The 11,750-nt window shown below is 47.7% G+C and overlaps 1 protein-coding gene and 1 long non-coding RNA gene across 2 annotated transcripts in view; one reads left to right on the forward strand and one right to left on the reverse strand.

Annotated features, from left to right (window-relative positions):
• The window catches only part of LOC118178663 (acidic mammalian chitinase-like), a 1,645-nt gene extending 913 nt beyond the window's left edge, over window positions 1-732 (reverse strand). The window contains exon 1 of the mRNA XM_035347384.1: window positions 634-732. Within this exon, the coding sequence (XP_035203275.1) occupies window positions 634-732 (99 nt within the window). The remainder of the gene's footprint in view (window positions 1-633) is intronic.
• A 5,631-nt stretch (window positions 733-6,363) lies between these two features.
• On the forward strand, window positions 6,364-10,688 carry LOC118178486. The gene is made up of 3 exons (XR_004756164.1): window positions 6,364-6,492; window positions 7,314-7,374; window positions 9,479-10,688. It is a non-coding gene; the product is annotated as an uncharacterized LOC118178486 (long non-coding RNA).
• Window positions 10,689-11,750: the final 1,062 nt, after the last annotated feature.

An 11,750-nucleotide genomic window follows, 5' to 3' on the forward strand; every position in this document is an offset into this window, starting at 1 on the left:
ACAGCACGTAGGCATTGCCTGCAGACACACGGAGGAGATGGGGCAGGTCTGGGCTGCGCTGCAGAAAAGCTAGTCACTTAAAACAGATTATTTTAACTAGATCTCATTAGAAATGATTGGCCAATGCTTCCTTGCCAGGGTGAGGAGTTTGGAGAAAGTGAAGTAGGGCTGGTTATCCTTCTGGGAACTGCCTCCCTAATAATAATACTGTATTTTTTTTCTTCCTCAGTTGTACCCTGAAACTCATGAATTGGGGTAGTTGTAACCACCGAATCTCTTCCCCAGACTTCTCCTTTGCTGCCAGGTAAGGAAGAGCAGAAGCAGAGGGGATGCTGCCAGAAGGAAGAAAGCTGTTGGTGTTTCTGTTGTGCTGTCTGCTTGATCTGTCTGTGTATGCCCATGCTGAAATGAATTTGGTGAGTTGTTCCGGGGAAAAAAGCACATACCTATCTGGGCATTCAGCAGCAGGGCCAGACCTTTGAGGAAGAGAAACAAGAAAAAAAGTGATTAGTATTTGTTTTTGGAAATACAAAGCTCTTGAACAGGACTGGATTGTCCTGCAGATTGCTGCTATGTCTTTTCCTTTGAAAGGAGTGGTCAGGGACTTGAATTCCAAAGAACCTCTTTTCTAACCACCAGTATAACAGCGAGAGAGCCACAAATACTTGTCACAAAGGTGAAGAAGTAAGTTGGGAAGCAGGACTTACTGGTAAGCAGAGTGAGCTTGGCCATCTTGGACCAGAACTGATCCATGGCAGGCTGCTTCCCACTTTTATACCCTTCTTTAATTTTGTACAAGTCTTGTGTCAACAAAAATGCCCAACCATTACCCAAGTTGATAAAAGTATCACCAAAATGATACCGATAACTTAAGGCTCCATCAGGAGGCAAAAAGATTATCAGGCTGTGCTGTTTTGTGGTGCTGGCAGAGCAGTTGAAGAACAAGATTAGATGGCTTTTCTTCTTTGAAATCGTGTTTGCAACGAGAGGCTTTGAGTCAATATTGGCAGTTACGCAGGGATAGATGTCTGAAGTGTTCAACCTTGCCTTGTCATTGGTGGCAGGTGCTGACAAACCAAAGGTGTTTTGCAAGGGTTTTGTCTCCTTGGCTGGGGCAGTCAGCGAGGCAGGGCTGAGCTCACAGCCGTGGGCTTTTTGGGGGCACAGGGACGGGGCTCACTTGGCGTAGCAAGGCATCAGTCGGGATGCTGGGGGCTTTATGATCTGCGCTGTCTCCTGCCCACGCTGCCTAAGCTTGCTGTCAGTGCAGGGCAGTGGAGTGGGCTTTGTGGTGTCCCAGCAGGAAAGCAAACCAAGTCAGCCTCTGCTGAGCGCTTCTCCCACTTATTTCTGGGCCCGTTGGTGTGGGCAAGTGAGCAAGGGCAGGTGAGAAGTGTGCTTTAACAAAGTGCCTCTACAGTTTGTGTACTGCTGGTCCGAAAGCAAACTTTTAGCACCCTAATGAGCAAATACAGCAGTGTCTTGCCAAGATCATTTTCTTCAGGTTGAAGAGTTATTTCTTGGAGGTCAAGCACTAGGAGAGAGAGCCCAGGGACAGAACATTTTTCAGAGCATATTAATACAACTTTACCTGTATCATGGAGGACTTCCAATTACCATAGAAACAAGTGTAGGCATTGCTAACTTCGGTGTTCAGACTTATTTCTCTTTAACTCTGGTTAGGTTCCTAGCTGTGGAGTATTTTCTTTCTCATCTCTTTTCATAGCTTTTTAAAATGAATAATAGGAGGCTTTTCAGATTCACAGATAGTCACTTGAAGCTAGTTTGCTAGTTTGCTAGTTTGCTAGTGTCTGATGAGGAAAAGGACAATGTAAGGAGGGAAGACAGAGCTTAGCTCTTTCAGCCTGCTTGCCAATTTTTTCCTCCATCTCTTGGAGTCATTTAATCCTACGCATAAAATCTCTTTAATGGGCTGGAAACAAAAAAAGTAGTACTTGAAGGAAATAGTGATGATTAGTTTTTTAGTGTGAAGCACTTTGAGGGTATTAGAAATGATCTGCTGCTATGGTAAAACATAATAAATGTTTTCTTTCAAACCTGTGCTCCGTACTTGGCTGGTTAGTACTTTCAGATACGCTCAGCAAGCTCTGTATGGGAACCTCATTTCCTTATGAACTAGAAGCTTTGACTCTCCTGAGAAATCATCCCACTCTCTCATTTAACATACCATACACTCTTCTCTGATAATAGCAGCATTACTTATCAAGTCTTTCATTTTTATCAGCTAGCTTCATGAAAAGCTCTCACCACCAAAGGATCACCTAATTCCATGAACTAAACAAAGGAAGAAATTGAGCTAAAGGAAGAGGTTTCCCTTCATATGCAGATGCTCAGTTTGCAATTAAGTGCACCTAGAAAGCACTGCAGGAGCAATAAAAGCATAAAAGCAAGCTAAAAGAATCATCATGTAGTTTTAACTAAGGAGAGTATCTTCTTCTGGAAGAAATTTTATACAAGAATCTTGGAGTCAGTGGTTTGGTACTATCAGCAATTAAAATATCCAACAGTAGGTGTCAATGTTGCTTGCTTTTCCCAGTCAAGTAGATGGAGTGCTTTTCCAGCAGTCTTCTGATAACATTTCAGTAAGAAATGTGCTTGCACGCCAAAAGGTTAGTTGCTGCTCCTCTTTGTTTAATCACGAACAGAGATCTGAGATCAACAATAGAGGCCTGAGATCGACATAAAATTGGACTGCTTCCTTCTCTGTATAGAAAAGTAACAAGGGTAAAGGCAAGTTTTTGTTCAGTTCACTTCTCCACAACTGTATAACCTTTGTAAGACATTACTATCTTATGTGAAAGATTGAAATAGGAACTATTAAACACATCTATCCAAAAACTAGCCTAAGCTTGAGATGTGGCAGGATGTCTTTTAAGACACCAGTCACTGTGTTGATATGTCCAGTAATCGTGTCCCCATGGCCTCAGCAGGGTACCGATAAATCTATATTTTTGGCTATCTCACATATTTAAATCACCTACTTCTATCTCTAACAAATAATTTAGGCTCACTGTCTGTCTCTTTTGCCTTTCCCTACCAACACAGTAAATACTTAACGGGGAAACTGGGCCTGCCTGGTCAGATTACAGACTGAAACTCTGTGTTCCCTGATTCCATGTTATGTGTACGCCGTCTTTACAACATGTCCAGATTTATTCAAGTGGCTTTGGGTGAAACCGGTCTAAATTGTGTGTGGCCTTGGCACATGTTCCTTATTAACTGCTACAATAAGAAGATTTCAAACCATCTTTGATGTGTTTATGGTTCCCAAGCCCTTCCTTTCTGTTGGACACTTTTTTTTTTTTCTGTGGAGCAACCCCTGGTTTTCACACTGGCAAAACATGAGACAAAGCCGTCGCACTGGATTATTCACTTCGGTGATAAATATTACATCCTGACAGCAGTTCAGCAGGTTCTCCTAACAACCGCCTGGTTTTGCTCAAAGCTCTATATACTTGATAAGCATTCTATCATGAAGATCAGAGCAATCTTATCTACTTCTTCCTGGCTGACTACGTCTAAGTACAGCCATCTCCTTCCTAGACACAGTAAGCAGCTTCAGACTCCAGCCCAATGCTTGATCCATTTGGTGTTCAGCTTGTGCTTCGGGGCCTGTAAGGAGGAATGTGCTTCCTGATGCCAGCACATGTCAATGGCCTACACTGTGGCCCTGCCTAAACTGCACTGTGTCAGATATCAAACCTCTGGGAGCGGCAAAAAGCAAGCAGAATAAAATCAACAACCCTTATGTGCATAAATGCCTGCGATAAGATGTAACCCTTTATTTTCATTTTGCTAAAAGGGAGAGAGGTTTCATGCCATGATCAGGACAGCTTGACTCAATGCAGATTTTATTTCTTATAGGGTCTTAGCTTTTACCTTGCTATCTTGGCAAGAGTCTGCCTCCCTGCTTGATTTTCCTTAAAGTCTCAGGGAGGGGAATGTCAGTGAATCAATGACTACTGCTTTGAGTTGGGTTGCTTCCAATGCCCAGTCCAGCAGGAGTTAGGAGATTCCCGTTCTCCCTCTCTTATTTGGTTTCTGCTTTAGATGGAGGAATGGTGGAGTTTCTTCCTTGCAAAAGCAGGGTGAAAAGTATTAGGAGCCTGATGATCTTGGACCCTAATGACTGGGAACATTCTTACCTCAACTTCTGCACATCCTGAGGTTGGCGTAGTGCTGGAGGTAGGGGAAAAAACAGACTCTGCATGCTGAAACGCAAATAGAGGTGCATGGGCAGTGCTTAAAGAGACCTGTCTGTCTTCTCTCAAGAGCTTTAGTGATACTTCGGGTCTTTCAATGGCTTAACAGCTTTTTATAGCCGAGCTCTTCTTGCAGGGCACTGACCTCCTTAGAAAAACTATCCCCCTCTCTTCAGGAGTCTGACAGAGAATTAAGAAAATACAGCCACAATATCAATGACCAACCGTGTGAAATCTGGCCCCACATTCAGATAAGTATGCATACACTTGCTTAAGTTACTGCCACTATAATCCCATGCCTGTAAACGGAGTCACGAAAAAGGATCTCTCCTACCTCCAAGTCACGTAACCCTTGGACGTGTCCTTCACTGTGCAGCCCACTGAGCTGCTGGTGGCTGGCGCAATGGTACCTCTGCGCAACGAGAAGATTGCTGGAGAGCCTGCAGGTCTGGCATCTGCTCAGTTCCCTGACTGAGGAGTTTTGAAAGTGATTTGGGAGCTGCCTTGGTCCAAACCTCATTCTGTTCTTCTAACAAGATTATTTGGTGTAGCTGAAGGGCTCATGTTGCTGGTGCCATAGGAACTATTCCGTGGGAAGCCCAGGCTGAAGAGCCAGCAACGCTACCTGCAGTGTAACGTGGTCTGTCCAGGAGTGCAGGATGCACAAGAAATGTCTGACAGCTGTTCTTGTTCAGATTCATGGCAAGAAATTAGGAGCTTTTATTTCTGAAGATCCTTAGATCCTCAAATTCCCTCCTCCAAAAGATCATAACAGCATGTAGGCCTTGGGCAGGGACTTTGCACAGACAGGATTTGGGGGCATTTTGCCTATACAGGGCAGCCAGGAGAGTGTCAGAGCTCTTTGATACTTAAGACACCAGTTCATTTGTTTAAAAATCTCAATTTTTAAGCCTGGTTTCCCCAGTAGTAACTCCTTTATATGAGGGCTGAGTCTGTTCTGTTTCATGCCATCTTTCTCTGGCGTTTGATTTTCCTTCTCTCTTCAGCTCATTGACTGGAACTAAAGAACTGCTGATTTTCAGATACCAACCATTCCCTGCCTCCCGGGGGAAATTCTTGCCTTCTGCATGTACGTTCCCAGAAATACATCTCTGACTCAGTCTGATTACGAAATGCTGCAGCCATTTCCCCAGCTACTTCTACAGAGTGTCATCATTTATTCACATTCAGTCCCCACGTAAATTTTATTAGGACCTTGAGAGGTCCTTTTCATGAGGAATTTGGTGTGGTATTGCAATCGTGCATAGCATATTCTTTCCTTACAGCACATCTTTCATCTTTCCTGATTCTCTGTTGGCACTAAACTGCTATAATTAGGCGCTGTAAACAAATCCTTAGCTTCTCTGATGTTGTGAAACACTCCGACTTGATTTCTGACTATCCTGTTCCTCAAATAAACCTTGGCTCTCTACTAAAGGCATCTTACTAACGTCCTCGGGTGATCAGGATTGCGGCAATGAGTTCACCAGCTCTCGGTGGTGGTGGTTAACCCCAGTGAACAGAGCACTCTCTGCAGAGCTGGATCCTGGCAGTTATCCTTGTATCCAAGCGTCAGTCCCAACAACAATTCCCTGATCTGCCAGCAAGTGAGAACAGGCCTTCAGAAGTGGGCATATCTGCATGTGATACAGATTCACAAATTGCTCACTTGCACATAAATATCTGTGCCCGAATGCAGGTGTGTGCAGGTGAGCAAAACGTACTGCAAAAAATTATATATATGCATGAATGAATATGCACATGGGTGTTGTTTTAGCTAAGGGAATTGCACAGGAGACTCCTTTGTTTCAGCTGCTCGGGATTTTTCTTTCTCTGTTTTTATGCAATTTATGTTACATGCATTTTTTAGTGTGATCTTTTAAAACTTGAAATTACTAAAGTATACAATCTTGAAAAATCCACTTAAGATAGACAATACATATTAGAGTCTAAACTACTGCTGTTTATTATTTAAAAAATAAAAATAGCCAAGCTTGCAGATCTTGAACTTCTTACAGTCAGGATTCAATGAGGAAGGTTCAATCAGGCTGCTCCACGTAACGTGACCTCTTTTCCCCATCCATCTCACCCAGACAGTCCCCGTTATCTGCAAGGGAAGAGCAGATGCCCTGGACTGTGAGCTGAGACTAGCTGAGAGTACTGGCTGCTAATTCCCCACTGAATGCTGCAGCCGTCATCAAGCAGAGCTCTGAAATATGGGCATCGTCTTGCATTTGCATCCCGCGTTCATGAGGTCTAGTCCTTACAAGTAAGGAAGGCTCCAGGAAGATCCTTTGGGGCTTGTCCTTTTTGCTCCGAATCCTTCAGAGGTGGCTTCGCCCCCTCACCAGCATCCCAGCTCATCTAATTACTTACATATTAAGCTCTTTTTTCTGGTTAGCTGACATCTGCCCATTTCCAATTAATCCTTGCACACAAGCTCAATAACCTGAGCCATCTGTATAGGTAAGAGAGATAAGCTTCCCATTAAACATTTACAGGACATAACAACAGAGCATTGAAGCAACTGTTGCTGAGACAACCCAGGCAGGCAGGAGGGTGTCTGCGTGCAGGGGAGTAGCTGACCCCTGTGCCTGTAACTACCACGCTGCAGCCAAACGAGAAAAATGTGTGCAGTCTGAGCCCAGGGTATGTGGACCTTCACGCACCACCAGCACCAGGGTGTTTGCTCTTCTCCCACCACCAGCACAAGGGTGTTTGCTCCTCTCCCGTTCTTGGGTGTCCTTGCTGCATTAGCATGACAAAGGCTTTTAAAATAATGCAACAGCATTTGGGCCCTAGAAATTCTAGCAAGCAAACAGCCTTTAAATAAAACATCCACTACTTACGCAGCAGCTCTAAGTGACCTTTAACCTAAAATGCTTAAAATAGCGCAGAAGTCAGTCTGACCCCTTTGTTCAGCTTTCCTGAACAGGGTGAAACATGTCCTTAATTCTAGACAGAGGTATTATCTTTGTCCCTGCACTTCATCAGATACTGGCCTTGTTTTGAAAGAACAGTTTTGTTTCAAAATAATGCTGGGATGGGGTTTTATCTTGCTCTGAATCTTCATTCTTTTTCCCATTCAAGGTTTCCATCTTCGGGGCAGCACAGAGGACATCTTTTGCTGGTATATCGCATTCCCTGAACAGTGACTAATGCCAACAGAGGGTAAAGTTTTGCCTAAAAACCTTCATGACCTAAGGGGTCATGTAACAAAGGGGCTTACCACCATCCCGCCCATTTTCTCGGGAATGAAGCCACGGTGTTTACAACTTTTTAAGAAATCGCAAGATGTGAAATCTCAAGGGTTGGCAGCTAATTGCTTTTAAGGGTGTGAAGAGTACAAGGGGCCATGAACGGGGAGGCAGTCCCTGCTCTGCTCCCTCAGAGCCAAGACAAAGTACAAGCAACCGATGCAGAAAGTTTCTGAGCTGTGAGAGAACTTGGCCAGGACATTAGAGCCCGAGACAGGCACGGTGACACGAGTACAGCGCTCAGCAGTTCCCAAGCACACGGACACGCACTCAGCTCCACCAAATGGAAGCGAGCCAAACGCAGACACGGCCCTGGCGGCGTCTTTAACTCCAGCATGGGAGACGATCCAGAGACCGCCCGAGGTCAGCTCAGAATTTTGTCCTAATAATGCGTTTGGCGCAAGGCGTTAACGGGGAGAGGCCGTGCAGCCCCTGACCCCGGTCAGACCCATGCTGGAGACGGCTCCAACTGCTTCCCAGGAGAATAGGCAGGAACAATCCCGGGTGTCTCCCCCAGCAGCGGCCCTGCACCCAGCTGGGTTCACAGAGCTGGGAACGAGGGGTGGATGCCTGGGTGCTGCACCACGGGGTGATGCCACAAGGCCTGCCGTGGGCTGTGACGTACCCTGGGGGCACGGGCAGCAGCCAGCATGGCCCTCGGCCGAGCCGAGCCGCAATCAGATCCGCGCTTTGCAAGCTGATCCTTGCTGCCAGCTGGCCTGACGCAAAATCGAGGGCACGCAGCGCAGCGGGGGCATGCAGCGCATCGAGGGCATGTAGCGCATCGAGGGCATGTGGCTCATCGAGGGCAGGCAGCACCCAGCACATCGAGGACACACAGTGCCCAGCATATCAGGGGCACGCACAGCATGGGTTTAAGCCTGGGTCTGCACTGGTGGCCGGGCACCTGCTGGCTGGCGAGTTGCTGCTTGCATAAATTTAGTTTGGAGCTAGCTCTGGAGGGAAGGATGATGATCAGCTCTCTGCCTCCTCCGCACGGAGTCCGAGCTGCTGGCGTGCTAAACCCACAGGCACCTCTGAAAGATCGCTTGTTTCTGTTCGCTAATTGCTACGGGAGGCTTCTGCGCTGCAGAACCAGTGCAGACCAGTCCAGATCTCTTCCAGCACACATTTGCATCAGTAGCTTTTTCCCACTGATGGTGTAGGCTGTCAGCACGATTATCTCAGCTGCCCTAAGCTGGGGCTTCCATTGCAAGGGAATGTGGCTTAGCTACCAGCTCTGCTGGGCAAAGCTTCCTGCTCTGTGGCTGTGCTGCTGCTCTGCACTTTGGACTGTGGTGCTACGAAGCAGAGGGCTCGTGGTGTGGCTGGGTCACTGTCAGCACTCTGTGGGAGAATCCGTGTGGCCTGGGGACAGGAGACTGGGTGCTTCATCACGGCAGGAACCGAAACACGTAGTGCAGCCAGCTGGCTGCCCGATTACATCTAAAGACAGCTTGCATCCACAAGCCCCAGTCTGTGCTAACTGGTGTCACTCCGAGTGTATTCAGCAAATAATTGTGAATATTGCAGACATGAGGGAAAAAACCAGGCCAGCTGAGGACTGTGGCTAACTTGAAAGCAGTAAAAGTGAAATTCATCAAAGAGGCTACCAATTACTTACGTTACTCAGGGCCATGCTGCAGGGAAGGAAGCACCAGGTTTCTAGCGTGTGAACGCATTTCTGCTCAGCGGCTGCATGCTGGCCGGCCTCTGCAGCGGGGCGTGGGAGTGGAACGAGCTGGGGTAGGGAGGGCACTGGCCTGGGTTTAATCTCGTGTTCCTGCCTTCCAGTACGGGGGCTCTCCCGTGGCTGCTCCACTCCAGAGGGAGCCTTGAAAGGCTGCCAGGTTTCTCAGGGGGTGGAGGAGGAAGTGGAAGTCGAAGCATCTGTCTTAAAATACTCTTCAAACAGCAGTCGTTTCTGCTGGCTGATCAAACAGAGGGGTGTGTGAAGGGGCTTCCTTTTCATTTGCTGACCCTTTGTTTTCCCCGCAGGGAAGTGAACACACCCTTGTCCCATCCGAAGCAGGGACGCAGCAACCCCTTTGCAGACCCAAGGTGGTATCTGTGCTGCTTTTCCCTTCCTTCCTAACTCACGGGCTGGATGCGGTCACCCCTTCAGGCACGCAGGCACCCTGAACGTGCTTCTCACAGGGACCCCTTTGTTCTCGTGCCGATCTCTAGCAAATCTTGAAAACCTGCCAGCGCCACCACAGCACCACGAGCCCTGGCACCCCTGGCAGTGACACGGCAAGCTCGGCAGGCTGCTGCTGCGCCTTTGTTACCGCGGGAAGAGGCGTGCAGGCTCTCCTTCTTTGGAAGCATGGCTCTGCTCCACATCCCCGCGCTGCTCTGCCCTCCGTGTGGAGGGTTGAACCGAGCTGCGTGGCCGTGTCCTACGTCACTTGTTTTTAAGAAGCTCCTGCCAGCTTCCTGCTGGGGAGCTGATCCTGCTGACGTGTGTGGCCAGGCCACGTCAGGCGCAGCCGGGAAGGGAAATACAGTCCTTTTTTGGGCTCAGGCTACAGCGAAATCTATTGGCCCGAGCAGAGGAGAGGGCTGAGATTCGGGAACAGCTGGGCTCTGTCACTAATTTAGCACTAAGAGCTTAAACAATGCCCAGGATAAACACACGCCAGGACTGGCAGATCTCCCTCTTTTTCTCAGCTCAGCACAATATTTTCCTTTCTCTTTTAAAAATGTTATTTCACTGCTGATAATTAATTCGAGTGGAATGCTCTCCCAGGGTTATATTTAGATTTTCTTCTCCGACGGCACTCCCCCGTTCCAACTTGTGTGATGCAGCTGTATCGCTGTGGGTTTTGAAATGGAAACAATCAGTCCACTTGTACAAAACTTAGCAGTTTCGTGTCCCAAGGCAGCACCTGAACTGTGGCACTTTTGGGGATTCAAAAAGGCTGCACGTTGCAGGGGGGAACTAGCACAGCTGAACCAAAATACAACTGCAGCTTGGAATGGGGGCTTTTGGGTGCCTGAAAAAGGGGGAAGAAACCAGCCCTGGATCAGAGCACGCTGAAAGCGGTGTGTTATTTGGAGTTGGTTATTCATGTGCATGCACATTTGGAAATCTGGACACTTTACAGCAAGTCTCTAAGGTAGATTTATGTCAAATCTCCACCTGACAGCTCCTCAGCTTCAGGGAAAACTCCAAGCTAGGCTCAGAATCCATAGGAAGCCCCCCAGAAAATGCGTCCTACCTGCCTGGCAAGGCTTTGCTCCAGCTCTGCCTGGCAAGGCTTTGCTCTCTGCCCTGCCTCCAGCTCTGACACAGCTGTAGGCTGCAAAGTTCCTCCTTTCACGTGGGTGGCTGCACGATCAAACAGCCCTGCTCTGTGCCTATGTGGCACAGTTAAAAACAAACAAATAAACCAGGCTACCAAGGTTACAGAGCTGTGAGGAGGAGATAGTTAATCTGCGAACAGCTTTCCATCCTTGCATCAACAGCCCCAGATGAAGGACAACGACGGTGCTGCTGTTGTGGGATCCACGGCTCGGCTGGAAAGTCCCTTTCCAACCCCAGCCCAGCCTGGGCCCAGGGCCTCCCAGCGGCTCCGCCAGCCTCAGTGCTGTGCTGCCACGAGGGACGGTCACACCCCGGTCCCTAATCTTATCACAGCACGGTGGAAACTTGTTCAGCAGGGTCATGGAGCAAGATGCAAAGTGGGTCCGCGAGGAATCCTTCTGTTTTTCTCATGTTGGTCAAGGCTTGGTCAGGATCTTTTCTCTCCCATGTGCGATTCCTTTCTTTGCTTAGCTCAAGCTGCATCAAGCGTAATTAGGCAGCCCCGTATAATTAAGACAATTATGTAAGGTAAGCACCCCACAGAGTAATTGTGGGCAATTTTTAGCATACCCAGGGGCGGTTTTAGGGCCCAAGGTGGCCCTTCAAATGATTTACCTGCTCACATGTCTCTAAAGCACTCATCCTAGGTGTGTCTTAGGTGGCATCTTTGAAGTGGACGTTATTGTTCTGCTCCTGCTGAGAAACAGCTGGCTGGGGAAGTGCTTTTTTTTTTTTTTCTTTTTTTAAAAAAAAAAAAAAGAGGGGAGTTTCATATCGTGTTTCTATTCTGACGGACTGAAACTGAGACCCGAGATGCGAGTGACCCAGATTCAGATGTGACCTGCCAGAAGCGGGGCTTGACTCCGAGACCTCTCCCTCCACAGGTGGAGCACGGGTTGCTCTAGGCGCAGGCTTGCTTGCTCATTGTTCTCCTTTCTCTTTTTGATGAGAAATTCCACCCAG

Source organism: Oxyura jamaicensis, chromosome 26 (genome assembly GCF_011077185.1).
Source record: "Oxyura jamaicensis isolate SHBP4307 breed ruddy duck chromosome 26, BPBGC_Ojam_1.0, whole genome shotgun sequence".
Lineage (NCBI taxonomy): Eukaryota > Metazoa > Chordata > Aves > Anseriformes > Anatidae > Oxyura > Oxyura jamaicensis.